General features: G+C 34.7%; 2 protein-coding genes across 2 annotated transcripts in view; both read right to left on the reverse strand.

Annotated features, from left to right (window-relative positions):
* On the reverse strand, window positions 1–24,950 carry dusp10 (dual specificity phosphatase 10). The gene is made up of 4 exons (XM_079831625.1): window positions 24,770–24,950; window positions 20,726–21,548; window positions 3,849–4,217; window positions 1–1,500 (listed from the first exon to the last, which is right to left on the reverse strand). Exons 2-4 carry the CDS (start codon window positions 21,486–21,488, stop codon window positions 1,235–1,237), a joined length of 1,398 nt encoding a protein of 465 aa, XP_079687751.1. The 5' UTR covers window positions 21,489–21,548; window positions 24,770–24,950; the 3' UTR covers window positions 1–1,234.
* Window positions 24,818–27,321, reverse strand: part of LOC307135635 (TATA box-binding protein-associated factor RNA polymerase I subunit A-like) — a gene marked incomplete at its 3' end in the record, with an annotated part of 26,333 nt that continues 23,829 nt past the window's right edge. The window contains exon 11 of the mRNA XM_079832208.1: window positions 24,818–24,975. Coding sequence (XP_079688334.1) covers window positions 24,818–24,975 — 158 coding nt within the window. The remainder of the gene's footprint in view (window positions 24,976–27,321) is intronic.

A 27,321-nucleotide genomic window follows, 5' to 3' on the forward strand; every position in this document is an offset into this window, starting at 1 on the left:
AAGGTTTTAGTTTTAGTTAAAGGGTTAGTTCACCCAAAAATGAAAATTCTGTCATTAATTCCTCACCCTCATGTCGTTCGACACCCGTCAGACCTCCGTTCATCTTCAGACACAAATGAAGATATTTTAGTTGAAATCCGATGGCTCTGAAAGGCCTCCATTGGCACACTTTACACTCTCAAGACCCATAAAAGACACTAAAGACGTCGTTACAAAGTCCATCTCACTACAGTGGTTCTACAATAACTTTATAAAGTGACGAGAATAGTTTTTGTGCGCAAAAAAACCCTAAATAACGACTTATATCATGATGACCGATTTCAAAACAAGGCATCATGAAGCTTCGAAGCGTTATGAATCAGTGAGTCGATTCAGCGGTTTGAATCGCCAAAGTCAAGAATCATGAATCGACTCACTGATTCATAACGCTTCAAAGCTTCATGATGCCTTCTTTGGAAATCGATCATCACTATATAAGTCGTTATTTAGGGGGTTTTTTGCGCACAAAAACTATTCTCGTCGCTTTATAAAGTTATTGTAGAACCACTGTAGTGAGATGGACTTTGTAACGACGTCTTTAGTAGCTTTTAAGGGTCTTGAGAGTGTAAAGTGTGCCAATGGAAGCCTTTCTGAGCGATCGGATTTACACTAAAATATCTTCATTTGTGTCTGAAGATGAACGGAGGTCTTACGGGTGTCGAACGACATGAGGGTGAGGAATTAATGACAGAATTTTCCTTTTTGGGTGAACTAACCCTTTAACTGTGATAATGTGCGAATGTTGAAGGTGTCTGAATACATTTAGCTTTGACTGTACCTGCTCACACAAACATGGATAAAGCTGGTGACTATTTTTAAATGTGATAAAGAAGAAAATCCGAACCGAACTGAGAAGAGCCGTGACAAAAACACAACAGTAGCATGTCTAACCAGCAAGTGGTTATATACACACATGATCACGCACCGGCTGCTTTCCACACACAGATTATTGCACAGTGGTTGCTCTCCTGTAGAAAAATAGAATAAGAAGAATGATACACCTCACGAGCCTTCACAAGGGCTTTAGCCAGCACCAGCGGCCAGGAGCCATCGGATGACCGCAGCACAGTGTTTGGCTGAACACTGACGGGACGGCAAGGTTCGTTTTCCTCATGCAACTCCAAATCCTCGTCCAAAAGGGTTAGGATGCCTTAAAATGGCAACGAGAAAGCATATTCCGTGTGGGAATGGTCTCCTATACGACGGTCTCCACGCCGGTGAGTTTGGGCGTGAGTATGCGCGGAGTGACGCCGTTATTCAGGTCCTCTTCAAACTCTAAGAGCTGACCCATGAAGTTGAGGTTGGGCGAGATGATGGGCCGCCGGGACTTGACAAACTTGTAGGCGTCCGTCATGGTCATCCAGGTGTGTTTCATCAGGTATGCGATGACGATGGTGGCGGATCGAGAGACGCCGGCCTGGCAGTGGATGAGGAGCCCTCGACCGGCCCCATGAGCCTCTTCTGTGGACGGACAACAAAACCACTTCAGACGCAGAACCAGATCAAGCCATCAAACAGATGTAATGATGAACTGGGAAAACGCCACTGCATAATAAACATAAACTGCTTCATCAAGAATGTCCTGATTTTATGCTTACAGGAATATACAATAAATGGACATGGATTTATTTCAATTACCATTTGTCTTGTCACTAATGTCTCCCTTTTACTTACTAATATAACTCTCTTTTTCTCTCTCTCTCTCTCTCTCTCTCTCTCTCTCTCTCTCTCTCTCTCTTTCTCTCTCTCTCTCTCTCTCTCTCTCTCTCTCTCTCTCTCTCTCTCTCTATCTATCATCCATCAATCCATCCATCCATCTATCTATCTATATATATATATACAAACACAAACTTTTATTTTGGATGTGATTAATCACGACTAATTTTTCCCCAGCACTAATATATATATATATATATATTTGTTTACATAATATATGGGTGTGTACTGTGTATAATTATTATGTATGTATATGTATATATAAATAAATACACACACACATGCATGTATATATATTTATGATATATTTGCATGTATTTACTGTATATTTAATTTATCTTATAAAATAAAAATATAACATTTCTTAAATATATACATGCATGTGTGTGCATTTATATATACATAATAATAATTATACACAGTACACACACATATATTATGTAAACACAAACTTTTATTTTGGATGCGATTAATCACGATTAATTTTCCCCAGCACTAATATATATATGAGAAACAAGGGAAAATTGAAAAATTGACATTTTTATTATTATAATTTAATTATTAATTATATAGAGTGTAATATATATACTTATACATACATTTTAACTATTATTTTAATTAATAATTTGTAAAATATATAAATATGTATTTGTAATATAATAATATATGTAAAATTAAACATAAATTGTACTTTTAATGTTTTATTATTTTTATTATTATTATTATATAATTTGAATGAAACATTGTATACAGTATATTTTTATATTATATATAGTAATATTCAATTATATATATATAAATTGTACTTTTAATGTATTATAATGTTTTATTTATAATTTTTTAGTAAATATATATATATATATATATATATATATATATATATATATATATATATATATATATATATATATATATTCTATGTGAACGTGTATTATATATAATAATTTAACAGAATTTTTCATTTTGAGTTTGCATATATATATATATATATATATATATATATATATATATATATATATATATATATATATATATATATATATATATATATATATATATATATATATATATATATATATATATATATGTTACAGATAAAATGTACTTTTAATGTATTGTTTTATTTTTTTAATAATATAATATAATTTATTAGCAATTAAATATTATATATATATATATATATATATATAGTAATATTCTATGTGAACATGCATTATGTATAATAATTGTACATAATTTGTAATTTTGAGGATTTTGTGCATTTAAATATAACAATAATATAATTTATAAATAAATAAATAAAAAATATATATAGTTACAGATAAAATGTACTTTATATATATATATATATATATATATATTAGGGCTGTCAAAAGATTAATCGCGATTAATCGCATCCAAAATAAAAGTTTGTGTTTACATAATATATGTGTGTGTACTCTGTTAATTATTATTTATATATAAATACACACACATTCATGCATATATTTAAGAAATATTGGCATGTATATACTGTATATACATTTATATAATCTATAATATATATAAATATAATTGTTTTATATATAAAAATAATATTTTTTTTATTAAATATATACATGCTTGTGTGTGTATTTATATATAAATAATAATTAACAGAGTACACACACACATATATTATGTAAACATAAACTTTTATTTTGGATGCTATTAATCGCGATTAATCTTTTGACAGCCCTAATATATATATATATATATATATATATATATATATATATATATATATATATATATATATATATATATATATATATATATATATATAAACACACACACACACACACACACACACACACACACACACACACACACACACACACACACACACACACACACACACACACACACACACACACACACACACACACACACATACATTGTTTATATATTTTTTGAAGCTTATTAGTCTTAGTCTTAAAAAACAGTCTTGATTTTCTTTCATTAAAATGTAATTCCTCTTTTTCCTCTTGATTTTGGGGCTGAACTCTGAGCCGAACACGTTCTTGACAGGTTTCATGACACTCTCCAATCATATCAATAATGTGATGTCCTACCTATGAACTCGAAGGCCTCCTCGAAGTACTGCCGCAGGTTCTGCTTGTTGCTGTCTGTGGCGGGCAAGCGCTTGTAGCTGAAGAGGCCGAGCTCGTAGTGGAAGAGCGGCAGGTGTGTGGTGACGTTGAGGATGAACCCGATGTCCATCCGCTGCATCAGCTCCAGGTCTTGAGCGTCTCTCTCGTTGCCTAAATACAGGAAGGGGAGGATGGGCGTCAGCTCTGCGTTCTCTATATCAGGTGTGGAGGGCAGGGAATGAGGTAGCGCCCCCGACAGGCCCATCGCGGTACTGCCGTCCTGGGCTTCCTCCAGGTGAAGAGAGTTCTCACACAGATCATCGTGGCTCTGCCGGAATCCAGAAAGGCCTCCTGTAAGAGACCAGCGCAAAAACATTCATTAGTTTAAAAACACATACACACATCACCTCACAACACCAAAACAGAGCCACTTGTACAAACATATAGAAACTCTAATTTGCTTAACCATCTGGGGCTCTTTGGTCATTTCTGACCCGAATTTTTTAAAATAAAAAGTTTCATTGGAATGGTCCGAAACTTGGTGACTTTATTGGTACTTGGTATATGAACACCCAAAAAAATTGGGGACAGGATTTGAAAAGTCTAAATGGTCTAAAATAGTCACACTCAAGACCTTCGGGTCAAAAATGACCCCCATAGGAAATGAATGGGAAATTGGCGAAAATATGAAAATACAGAGTTTTTTTGTGCGTACAATCTACAAATAAGCCAGGATGCAGAAAAAAGGACAAAACAGTGAAGGGGTGAATCTCTAAAACATCAAGAGTGCAAAACAGACAAAAAAACATAACACAATTAGCTTTTGGAATGGCACGCGTTAATTTGTGTGTGCGTGTGTTTTTGTGTGTATAAGTGTGTGAGTTTTTTTGTCTGTTTTGCACTCTTGATGTTTTAGAGATTCACCCCTTCACTGTTGAGTCCTTTTTTCTGCATCCTGGCTGATTTGTAGATTGTATGCACACAAAAAAATCAATTTCCCATTCATTTTCTATGGGGGTCATTTTTGACCCGAAGGTCCTGAGTGTGAATATTTTTTTTTACGACCTTAGACTTTTCAAATCCTGTCCCCAATACCCCAAATATGTGTTCATATACCAAGTACCAATAAAGTCACCAAGTTTCGGACCATTCCGATGAAGCTACGATTTTTTTTTTTATTATTATAAAATGCAAGATCCACTATAGTGGTAAAAATGTGCTATTGCGTGATAAAAATGCTCAATGTGTCCACCGGATGGCACCGATCTCATTTAAAAAATTGCTTTCATGAGGCCTAGGCTTGACTCTAAAATGAAATACCACTTTAATAAAAAAAAATAAAAAAAATTAAAAAAATTAAAATAATAATAATAATAATAATAATAAATATATATATATATATATATATATATATATATATATATATATATATATATATATATATATATATATATATATATATATATATATATATATATATATATATATATATATATATATATATTATTTTTTTTTTTTTATTTATTTTTTTTTTAATATTCAATGGAAAAAATGGGTCATAATTATTGCATAAATATTAATTATAAATCATAAAATTATCTCAAAACACCAAAAAAGAAAAAAAATATTGAACAAAAATATATTTCATTGATTTTACTCAAATCTTTTTTATCTTAATCCTGCCCTCTGGGTCATTTTTGACCCGAAGTGTCCCGAGTGTGACCCATAAATGAAGAACCCCAGAGGGTTAAAGGATGAGTTCACTTCCAAATGAACTTATCATTTACTCTCCCCCATCTCATCCAATCATGTCTTTCTTTCTTCAGTGGAAAAGAAATGAAGTTTTCTGAGGAAAGCATTCCAGGATTTTTCTGCTCATAATGGACTTCAATGGGAACCAACGGCTGAAGGTCCAAATCACTGCAGTTTCAGAGGAAGAGAGTCTGATCTACACAAACCATCAGACATTTACTTAAAAAAATAAACACTGATATACTTTTTAACCTAAATTGCTTATTATGTGGAGAAAAATCCTGGAATGTTTTCCTCAAAAAACTTCATTTCTTTTCCACTGAAAGAAAGACATGGACATCTTGGATGAGTTAATCATCAGGAAATGCTCATTTTAAAGTGAACTACTCCTTTAATAGAATAATGTTTAAATGAACATTTCTGTCCTTCATGTGTGTTTTGTGTCTGTGAAACTCTATGCAGATGCGTCCTCATTTCTCTCATCATATGACACATGTCCTGTTTTTGAGGTCAGATGACAAACACACTAAAAAAATTTGCATGCAATTTGCATTTCAGGTTGAACACATTCCAGATCGCGTGACAGATCTGTCTTATTTGCATGCCGGATGATTAATAATATCTCCCGAGAGCAGTTGCTGCTTATCACATACTATATTAAGACATGCATTCATATTTAAGAAACATTTGATACAAATTTACTACTGACATTTCATTTTGTATATAATAGTTATGTCTTTTATAACAATGTAATTTAATCACCATTTGCATTGTATAATACTTCATAATTAATTAATTATAATATTACTATATACTATAGAATACAACATTATCATTATATTAGTTATTATAAATTATTATTATGATCATAAGTACATAATATAATATCTCTATTTCCATTTCATAATATAATCTCTATCATAAGCGATAATTAATTAAAACATTATTAATTCTAATTAATATTATATGATTATATTATTCAATATAAATTATAATATTGCTATACAACATAAAATACAGACATTTCAGATAATAATTGTCTTTTATAACAAACTATTTGAATATCCATTTACATGATGAACATTTACAACAACGAATTTAAAAATAGTAATTATAATATTACTATATATGTACAATAGTATACATTATATTATATCATTATAATTATACAACATAAAATACAACATTATATATTGTTATTAGACATTTCAATAATTTGTATATTATAATTATGTTTTATGACAATCTAATTTAATCTCCATTTCCATTTTATAATACTATACATTATTATAATCCAACATTATATATCATTATAATTAGGTATAATATAAAATAATATAAAAATATAATATAATATAATGAATATAATAAATATAAGTAATATAATATAATATAATATATAAAATATAATAAATAAAATATAATAAAATATAATATATAATTAATATAAAGATTATATAATTTATATAATTTATATAATATAAAGATAATATAATAAGTAATATAATATAATTAATATAATATAATAAATATAATAGATATAACATAATATAATATAATATATCTGTATTTACATTTTATAATATAATCTCTATAATTTACATTTACGTTTAAGCATTTAGCAGATGCTTTTATCCAAAGCGATAATTAATCAATACATTATTAATTGTAATTAATATTATATAATTATAATTACATTGTATCATTAATATTATATTAAATAATAATAATAATAGTGTTAAATATATATTATAATATTGCTATACACTATAAAATACAACATTAAATATTATTATAATAGGTATTATGAATTATAATTAGTATAATTATATCATTTTTTATAAGTTATATTATATGATATATAATCTCCATTTTCCAAGTTAGGTTATGAGCTTTCATACTGATGTACAAAAGCATCTGGTAAACCTCCAGCTCTGAGCAAACAACAGCTGTAACACAGATGACAAAGAACCAACATCAGCAAACAAGCAAACACCTTCAGCTGAATGTTTAACCTGGACATCTGCGCTTCCTCCGCTAACATATAAAGGGTGTGAAGATATAGTCTGTTAAATTTCAGTTAGTCAAATGTGAAACCTGTCACACCTGTTAACCTGCCTCTCATTCAAAACCTCATCGTCCTCATCCTCATCTTCATCATCCAGTGGGAGAGACTGAGACTGAAGGGGATTCCTGCGGTGACACAATCGCTGATTAATCGCACGCAGGAAAGCCCCTTCAACGGTTGCTCATTTATAGAAACCCACAGTACCCACTGATACTGTTTCTAAAAGAGCCACAGTGACAATATCTCACAAACGAGTTTCTCAGAGAAGCACCATCGCTCAAATCTTTCAAAACTTAAACTAAGTCTAAAAAAATCTGCCTGGCAAAGGAAGGTTGTGTGTCTGTACAAGTCAAATTCCCTTAAAGGGCTAACAAAATGGGCTTTTAATAAAACTTGTCTGCATATATAGTATAAAAGTAGTTTTTTTTTTTTTAAATAATAAAGCCGTTTTATTCCCTTTTGCCAAATGGGTAAGAAAACTTCAAAACCCATAATGCACTGCACTGTAAAAAAAAAAAAAAGTTCTTAGCGCATTCAACGTTTTAAATAATCTAAAATAATCCACTCCAGTTAACATCAACTTAAATACTTTTGTTCATCTAATGAGTAATCTTTTTTAAACTTAAAACTTGTCAAGACGACTAAAGTTGAGCCAACTTGAAAAAAATAGACAACCTTTTGCACTCAACTTTTTAAGTTAGCTCAAATAATTTGCTCCAGTTAAAGTCAATATTGTTTAATTGTCTTGACAGTAAGTTTTAAGTTCAAACGACTACATGCTACTCATTTCACGAACAAAAGTTTTTAATCCGAGTTCCCACACGAACATATGAAGTGTTCAGTTCATTTTATCAGGAAATTCAAACGATTAACGTTTTGACGCTCTTTAATGTGGCGTGACTGATCACAGTTAAAGCGGCCGCGCGTGAACGCGATCGATCATCTCTTCCTAAAGAATAAACATGAATGAACATCTGAAGGTATGTTGAGGATACATTACAATTTACTGTCATGTATATATGTGGTGTAATCGCTAAATCAGTGTTTCAACGGCGGAAAGACGTCAATATAACACCTTATAAACTAAACAATGTCATAAAGCATCACATTTACCTCAGGCAGTCGTACAGTGTCCACAGCTGTGAGTTGACTAGAGAGATGAACTCTTTCGCTAAATATATATATGCACAATATAAATATATTTTCATTATATTCTACTTAACCTGTAGTGATGCCTTGATTATTTAAAATACTATGTTTAAACCTGTCATGAAAATGACAGACACTGTGTATAAATTATTATATTTCAACAACGAATTGGAGAAAAAACTATTTTATAATTAGATTTAGAAGTTATTGCAAAAACTGCCTTATGTGAAGTTTACATGTTTGTGTGTTATTTGAGTTTTGATTATTAGACCTAAACATAAATAGCAACTGAATTTAGGCTAATAGTTTGGGCTCTGTTGTTAACCTTTAATATTAATGTGTGATTAAGGGATCCCTATAGTTTACAGCAATATCTTCAATAAACTTTTAGATATAATTTAATTCATTTAAGTACAAACACTTTTTTTCCCAGTAAACCACTGTTTAATAAAAATAAATTTTGTAAAACTGCTGTACCGAACTCGTACCGAACCGTGACTTCAAAAACCGAGGTACTTACCGAATCGTCAGTTTTGTGTACCGTTACACCCCTAGAGTCAACATTTCAAACTGGATGATCACGAACATAGTGTTTTAGGCCAAAAGGGAGGGGAAAAAACTGAAAGAAATGACCGTTCTGACCCGATGAAACCCGAGAAAGCTGTTGCCATAGTGATCCATTTTTAATAGTTTTTAACAGTTATTGTAAGGGTAGGTTTATCACTGTATATAATAAGTTATAACTCCCTGTCGATCTGACCGTACGTGGACTGGGATACTACCGACATTGTAACAATACAAAGCGGGTTGAAAATCTGTGAAGTTACACTTTAAAGGGGATGATTTATGTAATATAAAAGTCCCCAGAATGTGTCTGTGAAGATTCAGTTCAAAATACCCCACAGATCATTTACTATACCATGTTGTACATTTTTGAGTGGAAGGAAAAACATGCTGTTTTCATGCATGTTTCTTTAAATGCAAATGAGCTGCTGCGCCCCGCCCACTTTCCAGAAGAGGGCGGAGCCTTGACAACTTGTGCCTCGGACACTCTGCCAAAAATCAGTTTGATTTAGATTATCTCTATCGTGCTCACGTGACATTGCAGTTCTTCATCATCATTTTAAAGCCATCAGTCTAAATATCTGATGTATGGTTTTCTGAGCGCGCACACACACACACACACACACACACACACACACCCAAAGCAGGCGCACATAAAGCTGTGTGTCAGACGGAGCGTCCTGTGAGTATTAAACTAAGTTCTCTTTCAAGTCTTATTGCGCTTGAACTGTCAAACACACACAAGGTTATATCAAAAACACACTCGTCATGTCTATGAACGTAAAGAAACCACATGTGTGTATTAGATCTGTGTATTAAAGAGACAGCAGCGTAATATACAGTGCCTACTGCTATCTCTGCTGTTAAAGCTACACTGTGTAACTTTTTTTGTTTATTCTTAGCTAAAAAACACTTAGTTCTTTCAAAAATATATGTGCTCATTAATGTATATTTACTTCTTTCAAGTAATAAAGTATTCTCGTAAGTTTATAATATGTCATTGAAAATACATACGGGTGAGGGTTCGAATGCGGGTCGCCATGTTGCCCCTCCATCTTGAAAGTACATTAGCCAAAGAGGGACATACCCGTAAATTCAAGCTTCGCCTTTGGCGTTTTAACACTCGATGGCACCGTGTCGAATGTGGACGAGGTCGAACTGGAAGCCATGTTAATTTTGGACTAAATTGGCCACCGTAGGAGTTAAAACGAAATCGGAATTGAGAGGAAGAGAAACTAATATTCACTGGATGGTCATATACCTTTTCACCACTAGATGGGGGAAAATATCACACAGTGTAGCTTTAAAACCCCAGAGCCGCGTGGAGCAGTTATATGACGGACAGATGCATTTTTTATAGACTTCAAAAACAGAGCAACTATTACTGCAATTATAATGCTTGGATTAGCCAGAACATTTTTAATATAACTTTTAAAATATAATAAACATGCTGGAACATGTACAGCTCACTGAGGGGCGGGGCTAAGATAACAGGGCGGAGTCTGTCAGCAGTCGTGGGCGGGGCCTGATAGAATCTGCAAACGGCTTATTCTGAGACAATCTATGGAGAAAATAAAATGGATTTTTACCACAATAGGGTGGTTTTGTACACACTGCAGACACATAAATATGTTGAATTTCGCATAATAGGTCCCCTTTAAGATGAGGGGTTTATGCAAATGATTAGCCTCAATAAGCAATAGTTGTAGAGATGATTTGTGCATGAAGGCACAGCACGCTCCACTAAAAACACACTCCCAAATGTCTGCATGGACACGGCTCTGCGTTACACAAGCAACATTTGGTTGCTCAGATGCTCTGAAAGTCTGTCATTCACAAACTGGCAAACGCCACATGATGTCCTGAACGATCACAAACAGCAAAGGCGCATTACACGGAGATCTGCTCTCCATGTTCAAACCCTCCTGAAAGTTCAAGACCTCATATGCAAATGGCCAAGATCCTCTTGATTGATGGAGGAATAATTAAATACGTGGCCTTTTCCGCGGAGCTCCATGAGATTTGGGACAATATTGACTGGTTCAGAAGCGCAGGGAGTCTGCATTCTCTCAGACAAACAGCTTTTATCTGGAAGCATTCTGCAAGAGCCGTGATATGCTCGATAACATGCACAGCGAATGAGAATGAAAGAGCAGAGTCTGATTAAAATCGCATATAACCTTCCCGGAGAGAGCATTCCCAGAATGCAACGTGAGAAGGGAAGCAGTTCAGTACTAACATGTAAAAACTCCTTCACAAATCATTTTACAAAATTAATCACATAAAATACAATATTGTATATTGTTGCATTAGGTTATATAAATTATAGTTAGTGTAGTATATATATATAATCTTCCTTTCCATTTTATAATATATATCATCTCCATAATTAGGTATAACATTATTAATTATAATATTATCATGTAATATAAAATGCAAAATTATATATAAATTAGGTATTGTAAATTATAATGAGTATAATTTTGTAATATAACCTCAATTTTCATTTTATAATAGTCTCCATAACTAATTATTAACTGCAGTGTTAATATATTATACAAATTACAAGATTATATAATTATATTAGGCATTATAAATAGGGCTGTCAAAAGATTAATCGCGATTAATCGCATCCAAAATAAAAGTTTGTGTTTACATAATATATGTGTGTGTACTCTGTTAATTATTATTTATATATAAATACACACACATTCATGTATATATTTAAGAAAAAAATATTATTTTTATATATAAAACATTTGTATTTATATATATTATAGATTATATAAATGTATATACATGCAAATATTTCTTAAATATATACATGCTTGTGTGTGTATTTATATATAAATAATAATTAACAGAGTACACACACATATATTATGTAAACACAAACTTTTATTTTGGATGCGATTAATCGCGATTAATCTTTTGACAGCCCTAAATATTATATATTATTGCATTAGGTTATATAAATTATAGTTAGTGTAGTATATATATATATAATCTCCCTTTCCATTTTATAATATATATCATCTCCATAATTAGGTATAACATTATGAATTATAATATTATCATGTAATATAAATGCAAAATTATAGTTAAATTAGGTATTGTAAATTATAATGAGTATAATTTTGTAATATAACCTCAATTTTCATTTTATAATAGTCTCCATAACTAATTATTAACTGCAGTGTTAATATATTATACAAATTACAACATTATATAACCTATATAATTATATTAGGCACTATAAATTATAATTACATCTTATTTTACATATAATCTTAATTATAATTCATTATAATATTAGTATATAATATAAAATACAACATTATATATATAATTAGTATTATAAATTATAATGAGTAGAATTACATCTTATAATTTTATAATATAACCAATGTTCATTTCCATTTTATAATATATATAATCTCCTTTATTCATTATACTATAATACTAGTATTATAATATAACTATAATACTATATTTACTAATATATTTATATTTATATTTGGCTCTATATTAGTGGAACCTCGAAAGTAACCGATTGGGAACACTAGCAATTAAAATGTAGTTTTATGTTAGTAAGCTAACTAATGCAAATCTCAAAAGCATAAAAATAAGGATACAAATAGAATTGAACGCAAGTAAATATTGCTACACTATATTGCCAAATATTTTGTGACGCCTGCCTTTCCATGCACATGAGCTTTAATGCCGTCCCATTCTTAACCCGTAGTGTTTAATATGGAGTCGCTCACCCTTTGCAGCTCTAACAGCTTCAGCTCTTCTGGGAAGGCTTTCCTCAAGGTTTAGGAGTGTGTTTATGGCCATTCTTCTAGAAGCGCATTTGTGAGGTCAGGCACTGATGTTGGACGAGAAGGCCTGGCTCTCAGTCTCCGCTCTAATTCATCCCAAAGGTGATCAATCGGGTCGAGGTCAGGACTCAAGTTCCTCCACACCAAACTCGCTCATCCATGTCTTTATGGAGCGACGCTTTGTGCACTGGTCAGTCATGATGGGACAGGAAGGGGCCGTCCCCAAACTGTTCCCGCATAGTTGGGAGCATGAAATTGTCCAAAATGTCTTGGTGAAGCATTAAGAGTTCCTTTCACTGGAACTAAGGGTCCAACCCCTGAAAAACAACCCCACCCTATAATCCCCCTTCCACCAAACTTTACACTTAGTACAATGCAATCAGGCAAGTCCCGTTCCCCTGGCAACCACCAAACCCAGACTCGTCCACTGGAAGAAGTGTGATTGGTCCAGAGAACACGTCTCCACTGCTCTAGAGTCCAGTAGCGGCACGCTTTACCCCACTGCATCCCACGCTTTGCATTGCACTGGGTGATGTAAGGCTTGGATGAGCTGCTCGGCCATGGAAACTCATTCCCTGAAGCTCTACACACTGTTCTTGAGCTCATCTGAAGGCCACTGGAGTTTGGAGGTCTGGAGCTGTTGACTCTGCAGAAAGTTGGCGACTTCTGTGACCCTCAGCATGCGCTGACCCCGCTCTGTGACCCTCAGCATGCGCTGACCCCGCTCTGAGATTTCACTTCGTGGCTGAGTTGCTGTTGTTCCCAATCGCTTCCACTTTGTTATAACACCACTAACAGTTGAGCGTGGAATATTTAGTATAATATTTGGACTTATTGCACAGGTGTCCACCGATCACGGTTCTCTGAGCTCCTGAGAGCGGCCCATTCTCTCACTAATGTGTGTAGAAGCTTATTTGATTTATACACCTGTGGCCATGAAGGGATTGAACACCTGAACTCAGTGATTTGGAGGCGCGTCCCAATACTTTTGGCGATATAGTGCATGTGACCTTTCTCTTGTCCTAGAAGGCAAAGCTTGTTGTATATGCAACAACTTTCCAAAAACAAGTTAACTTAGAAAAGAACGCACATATACAGTAATTCTAGTTTTTGGACTGGTTGTCGATGGGACGTCAGCAGACAGACGCGCTCTGCCATCGTCCCTTGACTCTCCACACCAGCCAAACAAGGAAAAAGACGGCAACAGACTGAAGCGCTGCTAGAATAAAGCTCACTCTTCACCATCAGCTGCTGCCAAGGCCCTCGCAGCGAGAGGTCAGATCAGCGGAGCGGTCACTTCACGCTGGCAGCTGGACATACATGGACACAAATAGTCCACAACCTACAGCCATGTCAATAGTAGACTGTCTGGCTCGTTTGTTGATGCGGAGCATATGGATAATGTACAGCAAACCATCATTCTATGAGACGAAATACATGTTCATTTGCTAAAATTGTTCAATTCTGCAGATGCATTTATTTGATCAAAAATACAGTAAAATGTGAAATTTTATTACAATTTAAATAAATTGTTCTCCATGTGAATATATAATAAAGTGTAATTTATATCCTGTGATCAAAGCTGAATTTATCATCATTACTCCAGTCTTGAGGGTCACATGATCCTTCACTAATCATGCAGATATGAGGATTTACTATATTTATGATTATTATTATTTTTCCAGGATTCTTTGATGAATAGAAAGTAGGGCTGCACAATATATCGAAATATCGCAAATGTACATATCGCAATGGAACGCAATATCTGAATGATTTTAATAGGCTACTTCAACATTGTGAGAAGTGTACGTTTTAGGTTGACGCATATATCAGAGAATAGACTGAGCACACGACTGATACTTATGTGACTTGCTTGACGTTAAAAACGAGTTATTAAACACGATAACTTGCGAAAAACAACTCCTTGCAGTCTCGCGCTGTCTGACACACACACACTGAAACGTGCGCACAAGCCGTTCTTTTTTTTGTGTCTTGTTACACACTCGAACTGTCAAATACACACACAGTTATGTCAAAATGGCTGTCTTGATGAGTATTCATGTAAACACAGTCGCTTATGCTTTAAATGCTTTAAATTTAGATTTTACACACTTAAAGCAATATCGTATCGCATATCGAATGTCGCATTATTTAACAAGGATATCGCATTTTTCTTCAATATCGCACAGCCAGCCCTAATAGAAAGTTCAAAAGTACAGCATTTATGTAACTTTTGCATTATTATAAATGTCTTACTATCACTTTTGATCCATTTAAAGCATCCTCGCTGAATAAAAAGTATTAATATCTTTAAAGTGAATCTTCCTGACCCTGAACGCTTGAATGGTAGTGTGGGAGACATACAGTACAACAACATGCAGCAAGAAAACCCAGGATTACACAACAAACATTTTTTAAATGTGAAAATCCCATTTGATTGTTCAAAAGCGTCAGTCCAAAAAATTCCAGGCAGAGGCACGTTTGAGAGGGTGCCATGGTGTTTCTGAAAGCACAAGTGCATATGAAAAGCAGATCATATGGCAGTGAAACAGAAAGTAGGCGTTGGATAGCGAGTCATTTCTAGAAATGAAGCTCGCTCTAGTTCTGTGAGACTCAGATGACTGTTCGTGAAATGAAAAGGGCAGCACAAAAACAGACGAAATTCTTCTCAAGTGCTATTTTTCTAACACACGAGAAAAGCATATCCTCCATTCAGTCTTCAATTTTCTTCTTAAGAAAAAAAAAAACATGTACTGAAATGTAACATTTTCTTTTTCACTTGCACTATTAAAAATAAAGGTTCGTTATTTTGCCATCGAAGGTCCCATGAAGAATTTTGGAATATTTCTGTTCCACAAAAAAATCTTTATAGTGAAAAATATGCCAACATTTTCTATGAAGCCCATGCTTATAATGACTTATAGCCCCATTTATAAGAATTACTATTGTATAAATATATTCATAAACACTCATTAAGACCTATACTGCATTATAAGAACAGTTATACTTACATTTTGGTAACGCTTTACAATAAGGTTCATTAGTTAACATGAACTAGTGGAGAGAGCGGGGCACAAGCTAACGCTTTTTGACTTTCTCAGTTTGTGTAAATCCACTTGGAGTTCAGAGTATTTATTTTTTCACACATTAATTGCACACATGTCCAGTACAGTTATGTGGTTGTGTTTCATTAATACAGTGTATAATGTGTATTTTTCTTAATTTACCCCGAAAGAATGGAAGTGAAATGTGACAACATGCCCCATAGGTGGAGTACATTGTAACATGACCAAACGACAGCTTAAAATCTTACCTGATATAATCAAAAAATTAGGGCTGTCAAAAGATTAATCGCGATTAATCGCATCCAAAATAAAAGTTTGTTTTACATAATATATGTGTGTGTACTCTGTTAATTATTATTTATATATAAATACACACAGAAGCATGTATATATTTGAGAGAAAAAAAATATTTTTATATATAAAACATTTATATTTATATATATTATAGATTATATAAATGTATATACATGCAAATATTTCTTAAATATATACATGAATGTGTGTGTATTTATATATAAATAATAATTAACAGAGTACACACAAATATATTATGTAAACACAAACTTTTATTTTGGATGCGATTAATCGCGATTAATCTTTTGACAGCCCTAAAAAAAAATATACAACACAAACTAAAATATTTTGTCAACAAAATACAATGATTAAACTTTTTTAAATAAAATAATGCCATTTTTTAATCATTAAAAATAAACAGATTTTTGAGTTTGACTACAAACACTTCGCTAAATACAGCTATACAGCATAACTCAAAACATAATAATAATGAATAATTTCTGAACATTAACTCTCAGTCATTATTCACCCTTTCCTCATGGTTTCTCAAAAGAATTCATAAAAGTATAGAATATAATGGCATATTTCTAATAGGGGCTCATTGTAACGCAGTGTTAACACACACACCACGTCTGCACAACTGGGATGTAAACCGCAGCTCGTGTCTTCTGATGTTAGATCAGCATTAAAGAACAATCTCAACTGTTAAATAACAGATATAAGATTACAATAATATCAGATTTGTCTTATTTTAAATAAACACAAAAAACTTAAGTAAGAAATGTACTTTTGCTATGATTAAATACATGTTCAGTGATATCTTCCAGAGATTTTTGTTAATTTTGGCACTATTTTTTCTCTAAATAATGTTGATATGGCAACTAGTAAATACACTAAGATTGGTCATTCTGGCATGTGTGGAAAGGGTTAAAACATGCGCATTACAACTAACCCCGCGCTCCCCTAATAATTAACTGCACTTATAAAGCATTTATTAATCTTTGTTAATGTTTAATAATTTACTAATGCATTATTAAAATCTTGCTAACATTAGTTAATGCACTGTGAACTAACATGAACTAACCATGATGACCGAACGTTAACAAAGATGAACTAATGCTGAACAGAGCTTACCATTGTTACCATTATTTTTATAATTACTTATAAGTCATGCATTTGCTTTTTCAATGCGCATGCTCATAATCCATCATACACTGATTTATATATGATCAAATATAAAACACTCCCAAAGACAAATGTTTGCCGTAACAATTATTTATCCATTATGTCTTTAATGGCTCATGAATGGTCATTTTGATTAGTTAAAATCTATATCAGCCATATGCATGGTATTGCTTATAGCCGTTTGGAATTATACTTTAAAAAGTATATTGTTGCAGTGTTTTGCTAGTATGTAACATTAAAAAATATACTTTTTTATTGTACCGTTCCCCATTATTGTAGAAATTATTGTTCATTAGTACTAATGTAAAGTGAAAAATGTATATTAAAATGTCTTACTTCTTTACTTAAAGACATCAATGATGCATTTATAGATGTTAGTAACTGTATTATCACTCACAATACGTGTTTATAAGAACATTAATAACAATATATTCACTTGTTTGACAGAAATAAATATGAATGACTAAAGTCATTGTAACTATGATATAATAACATTACAGCAATGCAGGCTGCATATTAAATACATTCATGGAACCATAAGACTGACTATTAATACTCATATATCAGTGTATGATGGATTATGCACATTGAAAAAGCAAATGCATGACTTATAAGTAATTATAAAAATAATATAACTGTTCTTATAATGCAGTTTAGGTGTTTATGAATATATATATACAATAGTAATACTAAGTATAAATCGAGCTATAATTCATAAGCATGGGCTTCATAGAAAGTGTTACCAAAAATATTATTAAAATAAAAATGGTTACTGATTACTGAAAAATGGTTCTTTGACCTACGGACCCTTTATTTTTTTAAGAGTTCTTAAAATGTTCATTCTTATGGAATGTCTTAACTTCTTTCTTAAAGGGACAGTACACCCAAAAATCCTCATTTACTCAACCTCATGTCGTTTAGAGCCTTTCTTTTCTTCTGTTGAACATAAAAGACGATATATTTTAACGAATGTTGGTAATCAAACAGTTGACGGCACCCATTGACTTCCATTGTGAGAAGAAACTCCGTGAAAATTTAAAGGGATGGTTCACCCAAAAATGAAAATTCTGTCATCATTTACTCACCCTCAAGTTGTTCCAAACCTGTACGAGTTTCTTTGTTCTGCTGAACACAAAAGAAGATATTTTGAAGAATGTTTGTAACCAAGTAGAGAGAGCAATGATAAACTACCATAGTATTTTTTTCCCTACTATGGTAGTCAATGGTTGCTCTCTCTACTTGGTTACAAACATTCTTCAAAATCTCTTCTTTTGTGTTCAGCAGAACAAAGAAACTCATACAGGTTTGGAACAACTTGAGGGTGAGTAAATGATGACAGAATTTTCATTTTTGGGTGAACTATCCCTTTAAATTTTCAAACTTTTGGGTGAACCGTCCCTTTAACCCTTAACTGTCACCGTCCCGCTGGCGGGACGCCTGGCACTCTTTTTTTGATCGCCTTTTTTCGTATCATATATTTTAGTAATTATCATAAATTAGGTATCATTCGAAAGCTTACAAACTCAAAACCATTTTGAAATTGTACGTTGCGTTACCATGGAAATGGTACTGTAAATTCTTCTAGCGGGCTCCTCCCCTAGTGGGCGGCGTCATGTTTCATATTACAACATATTTGAACAACTTTATAATCAAAATCTTATCTAAACTTGACAAAACACATATCATCGGAAAGGTCTGAGTCTCAAGGTTCCATATTTGGTGACCGTTTTGTGATGGAAGTGACATTTGGACAGAAATTTACAGGAAAATGCATCGAAAAAACAATCGATGGAATTTCAATGACACCCGGTGGCTATTTTTGGTATAGCGCATAAACAAAATCTCATGGGAACTTCAATTTTTGTGATATCAACTTCAAATTTCGAACACAACTTGGTTAGACATATGGCTTTGATTATATAGTAATTTTAGATTAAATTTTTTTTGTAAAATATATATTTTATATAAAATAAAAAATATTTTTATTTACAGTAAATGTAGACTTCCATAACTTTTTCATACTTTCATATTCTTGCTTTCACTCCAGCAATAATCTGCCGAGTGTCTGCTTTAAAAGGTCTATACTCCAAAGCATTCTTAAATTACAGCCCTTTAAAGGGTTAGTTCACCCAAAAATGAAAATTCTGTCATTAATTCCTCACCCTCATGTCGTTCGACACCCGTCAGACCTCCGTTCATCTTCAGAACACAAATGAAGATATTTTAGTGTAAATCTGATGGCTCTGAAAGGCCTCCATTGGCACATTTTACACTCTCAAGACCCTTAAAAGACACTAAAGACGTCGTTACAAAGTCCATCTCACTACAGTGGTTCTACAATAACTTTATGAATCGGCGAGAATAGTTTTTGTGCCCAAAAAACCCCTAAATAACGACTTATATAGTGATGACGATTTCAAAACATGGCCTCATGAAGCTTCAAAGCGTTATGAATCAGTGAGTCGAATCCTGCGGTTTGAATCGCCAAAGTCACGTGATTTCAGCGGTTTGAATCGCCAAATTTCAGCAGTTTGGCGGTTTGACACACGATCCGAATCATGAATCGACTCACTGATTCATAACGCTTTGAAGCTTCATGATGCATTATTTTGAAATCGTCATCACTATGTAAGTCGTTATTTAGGTTTTTTTTGCGCACAAAAACTATTCTCGCCGCTTTATAAAGTTATTTTAGAGCCACTGTAGTGAGATGGACTTTGTAACGACGTCTTTAGTGCCTTTTAAGGGTCTTGAGAGTGAACCGTGCCATTGTGCCAATGGAGGACTTTCAGAGCCATCAGATTTCAACTAAAATATCTTCATCTTCAGGTCTGACGGGTGTCGAACGACATGAGGATAAGTCATTAATGACCGAATTTTCATTTTTGGGTGAACTAACCCTTTAAGTTTGGATAGTGCATTTTCATGTGTATTCTCAAAATAAGAAGATTCCATTACCTTTAAGAACGATGGGGTCCTTTCCTTCCCTCCGCAGCGACTCCAGAACCACATGCAGGGGCTGAGAGGGCGTCAAGCGGCCCGGGTCCACCGTGGTTTCGTCGTACACCACCAGCTCTTTGGAGAAAATCCCTTTGAAGGAGTCCTTGCTCTGGCGGCAGGAGATGAGGTCCAGCACGGTGATCTTGCCCTGCTGGAGCCGCCGGCGGCTGATCTTGTCCGAGCAGTTGATGTGCACGGCGCCCCTGATGTGGCTCTTGTTGAACTCCATGAAGGGCCGGCAGTCGATGATGACGGGCACCGGCCCCACCGGGTGTCCCAGCGGGCACTGCGTCAGCTTCTTGGCCAGCTCGTTAGGGTGGATGACCCGCATGCCGCCCCTGGTCAGGCTGGAGGTGAGGCTGGGCGCGCTCCCATGCCCCGCGGGCGCGCTCCCGTGGACGCCATAGCCCACTCCGGAGTTCAAGTTGGGGCTGCTGGCGCTGACCTGGCCGTCTTTCTCATAGGTGGTGACCGTGCAACAGCTGGCACTGCTGCATCCACACGTCAGCGAGCGCGTGGAGCCGCTGGACGAGGGCATATACGAAAGCTTGGTCGCCTGGATCTTCACCACGGTGGTGCTGCTGATGACCGTCGTCTGACCGACGGTGCTCGCGGTGGCTTCCAGGAAGCTGGTGGTGTCCAGGCGGAGTCGGAGTTCCTGAGGTCGTATAGGCCTTGGCAGCGCCACCACAATTCTGTCGTCTAGAGGAGACGGAGGCATGGAGAGACCACAGAGGGCTGGCACACCACGGAGAACTCAGACGTCCAGACGATCGCAAAGCTGAGAAACACACACACACGAGAATCAGATTAGGGCTGTGCAATTAATTGAATTTCGATTTCGATTTCGGCTCCCAACGATCACCAAACTAGTACAATCGAGAAAAAACAATTATTTTGCCATGTTCAGTTTTGCAAGAACACTCTTATTTTGTCTTGCGTTCTGAATGAAACGCGCACGCACACATCCGCCCCTCCCGAAGCCACAATCTCTCTCAGGTTGTGAGTCTCGTGACTCGTGTGCATATCATCCGCTGGAGTTTAAAAACTCGGCGCGAGTAAAGATGGCAGAAGGAGGGCAGTTACAGCAGCGTTTGGTGAGCAAAAAAGGCAAAACCAACTCCGTTGTCTGGGAACAGTTTGGCTTCGAGGAATCAGACGACGAGCAGAAACATGCTACGTGCAAGATTTGCTACATGGCAGTGGCTGCAACGCAAGGGAACACCACGAATTTGTTTAACCACTTGAAAATTAAACTGACGAGAGCAGGGGTGCCGTGTAAACGTCCTTTTTTTCCCTCATATTTTTCAAATAATTCTCTCTTCGTAAACGTTGTTCAATGCATGCGAGTGCTGCCGTATGTACGAATATGACCAGTCATGTTCTCCGTCATCACCCGTGTTTAGTGTCAGAAGACGCGAATGAGAAGCCGCGCGCGCTGTGAGAAAATGTGTCTCTGTGCACTCATCCGAAAGCGCACACACGTCTCACAGCGCGCACACGTCTCACAGCGCGCACACGTCTCACAGCGCGCACACGTCTCACAGCGCGCACACGTCTCACAGCGCGCACACGTCTCACAGCGCGCACACGTCTCACAGCGCGCACATATTGAGTTCTCTTTCAAGTCTTGCTCTTGAACGGACAAACTCACACAAAAAAGTATCTTGTATGAGTATTCTAGCAGACATAGTCTGTATATGCCTTAAGTGAACTTAATACAGTCGAGAAAGACGACGCATATCCGAGCTTTAGGTCTTAAAGGGGCAGTAGCATTAGGTCTTAAAGGGGCAGTAGCATTAGGTCTTAAAGGGGCAGTAGCATTAGGTCTTAAAGGGGCAGTAGCCTTTACTGCTGTCTGTTTAATGTCAAACAACAAAAGACAAGGACATCACTCACTGCTCTTGATTGATTAGCTTTTGTAAGTTTAATAGGATTAATCTTTAATTAATGCACTCAAATATGCAATGTTATTTTACATTTGATACATTTCTGTACCTGAAAACTAATATTAGACGTACCTGAAAAGCATATCTAGCCGAACCATATTGTTGATCTTATTTATTTGTGGTTTTCATTTTTACTTGAATAATTTTATACTTTGATTTTAAAATATGTTATATTATTTATTTTAATAGTTCAAAAAGTACATCAAATGTTACAATTTCAATTGAATTGTTGAAAGGTGTATTTTTAATAATGCAACACATTCCCAAAGTCATGTGTGAAATAATCGTGTTACATAATCGTGATTTCAATATTGACCAAAATAATCGTGATTATGATTTTTTCCATAATCGAGCAGCCCTAAATCAGATAAGACTTTCTAGCAACTGCATTATATCATCTCACTGATTTTAAAGGGATAGTTCACCCATGATTCACTCGCCCTCAAGCCATCCGAGGTGTGTATGACTTTCTTCTGTCTGACGAACACAGCTGGAGTTATGCTTAAAAATGTCCTCGCACTTCTATGCTTTATAATGGGAGTGAATGGGGGTTGAGGTTTTGAAGCCCAAAAAAGTGCATCCATCCATCATATAACTGCTCAACACGACTCCAAGGGGTTAGAAAAATGCCTTCAGACGTAAAGCCATGCGTTTGTTAGAGGAAAGAAAATCCATATTTATTACTTTATTAACTATAATCACTTGCTTGCACAAGTTTTATAATGACAGTGAATGGGGTCAAGATTTTAAAGCCCAAAAAAGTGTATCCATCCATCATATAACTGCATCTATCCATCATGAAAGTGCATCCATCCATCATATAACTGCATCTATCCATCATGAAAGTGCATCCATCCATCATATAACTGCATCTATCCATCATAAAAGTGCATCCATCCATCATAAAAGTGCAACTATACATCATAAAAATGCATCTATCCATCATATTACTGCATCCATCCATCATGAAAGTGGATCCATTCATCATAAAAGTGCATCCATCCATCATAAAAAGGCATCTATCCATCATAAAACTGAATCCATCCATCCATCATAAAAGTGCATCTATCCATTATAAAAGTGCATCTATCCATCATAAAAGTGCATCCATCCATCATAAAAGTGCATCTATCCATCATACAAGTGCATCCATCCATCATAAAAGTGCATCCATCCATCATAAAAGTGCATCCATCCATCATAAAAGTGCATCCATCCATCATAAAAGTGCATCCATCCATCATAAAAGTGCATCTATCCATCATATAACTTCTCCATACGACTCCAGGGGGTTAATAAAGGCTATATTAAATATGGATATTTTTCTTACACAAACGCATCGATTCGCTTCAGAAGGCCTTTATTAACCCCCCGGAGCCGTGTGGAGCAGTTATATGATGGATGGATGCACTTTAAAAAAAATCTCCATTCACTCCCATTATAAAGCTTAGAAGATCCAAGACATTTTTAATATAACTCTGATTATATTCGTCTAATAGAAGAATGTCATACACACCTAGGATGATTTGAGGGCGAGTAAATCATGGGGTAATTTTCATTTTTGGGTGAACTATCCCTTTAAATGACCCAAAATACTCCTAAAGTGGCAGACGTGTAGAAGTTTTGAGGACGACAGGTCTCCGTATCGCGCGTGAATCTACAGCTCGGAGAGACTGAGCGAATTGCTGACCCCATTAAATTCAAAAGAGCACACAGCCCATTCCCAAACACAGCATGTGGACGTGCTGGGAATAAAATATGAAAAGGTTCTGCATCTATGGCTAGACATCATCATTATTTCATGCGGTGACAATGCATGCGATGTACAGATGATATTCTTTGCAGGCAAAACATCGCAACTCCAGGATGGCAGTGAGCAATGCAGGGAAATGAAGTTTAATTTCGGGGAAAACTGCTGTTTTAGAAGCGTCTGTGTTCAATGCGAGGTGTCATATGGTGAAAAGCATCATAAAGAAATATATTGTGGGTGGGACTGTGTGTGCTTGGCAGATCTAACAACTCTTAATTGATTGAATATGAGCAGCACACTTACATGTAGCGCGTTTCCCGGCGGTGTGTTCTTCCTTCCCGGAGTTATCGATCAGTCTGAGCCGCTCAGCCGGTCCCGCCGCCGCAGACCCGCAACATTTTCCTCCCGTCCCGCTTTGCTCTCCTCGCACTGATGGAGCTGGAGTTTGTAGCGGGTCCGCACTAGTATCACTTCAGACTGACACGAGCCTGAGCCAATGGAGCTGCGCGCTGCCGATGGAGAGCCACACCGGCCCAGAAATGGGAGGAGAGCGGAGCGGCGCGTGCGGAAGCGCAGGGTGATGTCATTGAGAGCCAATCAGAAGACAGCTCGGGGAAGCCGGTTTAAAGAGACAAGTGTGAACGCGCTGAAATAATGATTGTACTGGGTTTAAAAATAAAATAAATACAAATGAAATAAAATATGTATATGTTGTAGGGTCCTTCTACATTAACACCTTAATTAAAAGGGAAAAAAATGTCATTAAAATAAAATACAAACTGAAAGAGAATTTAAGTAGGCTATAATTTAGCCAATCAGAAGACAGCTCGGGGAAGCCGGTTTAAAGAGACGAGTGTGAACGCGCTTTAAATAAGTGTTTAAAAATACAATAAATACAAATAAAATAAAATATAACATGTATATGTTGTAGGGTCCTTCTACATTAACACCTTAATTAAAAGGGAAAAAAATGTCATTAAAATAAAATACAAGCTGAAAGAGAATTTAAGTAGGCTATAATTTAGCCAATCAGAAGACAGCTCGGGGAAGCCGGTTTAAAGAGACGAGTGTGAACGCGCTTTAAATAAGTGTTTAAAAATACAATAAATACAAATAAAATAAAATAAAATATAACATGTATATGTTGTAGGGTCCTTCTACATTAACACCTTAATTAATAGAAAAAAAATTGTCATTAAAATAAAATACAAACTGAAAGAGAATTTAAGTAGGCTATAATTTAGCCAATCAGAAGACAGCTCGGGGAAACTGGTCTTAAAGAGACAGGACATAAGTGTGAACCGGTGTGAACGCATTGAAATAATGATCATACTGTGTTATAAAATAAAAATAAAACATCTATATGTTGTAGAGTCCTTCAACATTAACCCCTTAATAGAAAAAAAATTGTAATTAAAATAAAATACAAACTGAAAGAGAATTTAAGTAGGCTATAATTTTGCCAATCAGAAGACAGCTCGGTGAAGCCGGTTTAAAGAGACAAGTGTGAACGCGCTAAAATAATGATCATACTCTGGGTTTAAAAATACAATAAATACAAATAAAATAAAATAAAACATGTATATGTTGTAGGGTCCTTCTACATTAACACCTTAATTAATAGAAAAAAAATTGCCATTAAAATAAAATACAAACTGAAAGAGAATTTAAGTAGGCTATAATTTAGCAGCTCGGGGAAGCAGGTTTAAAGAGACAGGACATAAGTGTGAACGCATTGAAATAAGGATCATACTGTGTTATAAAATAAATATAAAACAAATGTATGTTGTAGGGTCCTTCTACATTAACACCTTAATAGAAAAAAAAAATAGGCTAGTCATTCAATTAAAATACAAACAGAATTTTACAGAGAATTTACTGTAGGCTATAATTTAGCCAATCAGAAGACAGCTCAGTGAAACTGGTCTTAAAGGTGAACTATGTAGGATTTTTGCAGTAAAATATTCAGAAACCACTAGACCAGTGTTATATATTTTGTTCAGTTGAGTACTTAGAATATCCCAAATGTTTCCAACTATTTGTAAATCGTGAGAAATTGCTATTTTAACCGAGGAACCGGGACGTGTGGGCTATGCGTGTGAGGGAGACGCCTGTCGATTGCGTCATATTTGGTCATTAAAATAAAATACAAACAGAAAGAGAATTTACAGTATAATTTAGCCAATCAGAAGACAGCTCGGTGAAACTGGTCTTAAAGAGACAGGACATAAGTGTGAACACATTGAAATAATGATCATACTGTGTCATAAAATTAAAATAAAACATGTATATGTTGTAGAGTCCTTCTACATTAACAAAAATTAAATAGTCATTAAAATAAAATACAAACACAATTTACTGTAGGCTATAATTTAGCCAATCAGAAGACAGTTCGGGGAAACTGGTCTTAAAGAGACAGGACATAAGTGTGAACGCATTGAAATAATGATCATACTGTGTTATAAAATAAAAATAAAACATGTATATGTTGTAGAGTCCTTTTACATTAACACCTTAATAGAAAAAAAATTAAATAGGCTAGTTATTAAAATAAAATACAAATAGAATTTACAGAGAATTTACTGTAGGCTATAATTTGAACGCATTGAAATAAGTATCATACTGTGTTTAAAAAATAAATAAATAAAATAAAATGAAGTTTAAATAGTGCTTTTAGCTGAAATTGGTCATTAAAATAAAATACAAACAGAAAGAGAATTTGCTGTATAATTTAGCCAATCAGAAGACAGCTCGCTGAAGCCGGTTTAAAAAGACGGGATTGCAAGTGTGAATGCACTGAAATGATGATACCGTGGTAATTTTTTTTTGTTTTTAAAAAATATATATATATATAT

Source organism: Gobio gobio, assembly GCF_949357685.1.
Source record: "Gobio gobio genome assembly, chromosome: 12".
NCBI lineage: Eukaryota > Metazoa > Chordata > Actinopteri > Cypriniformes > Gobionidae > Gobio > Gobio gobio.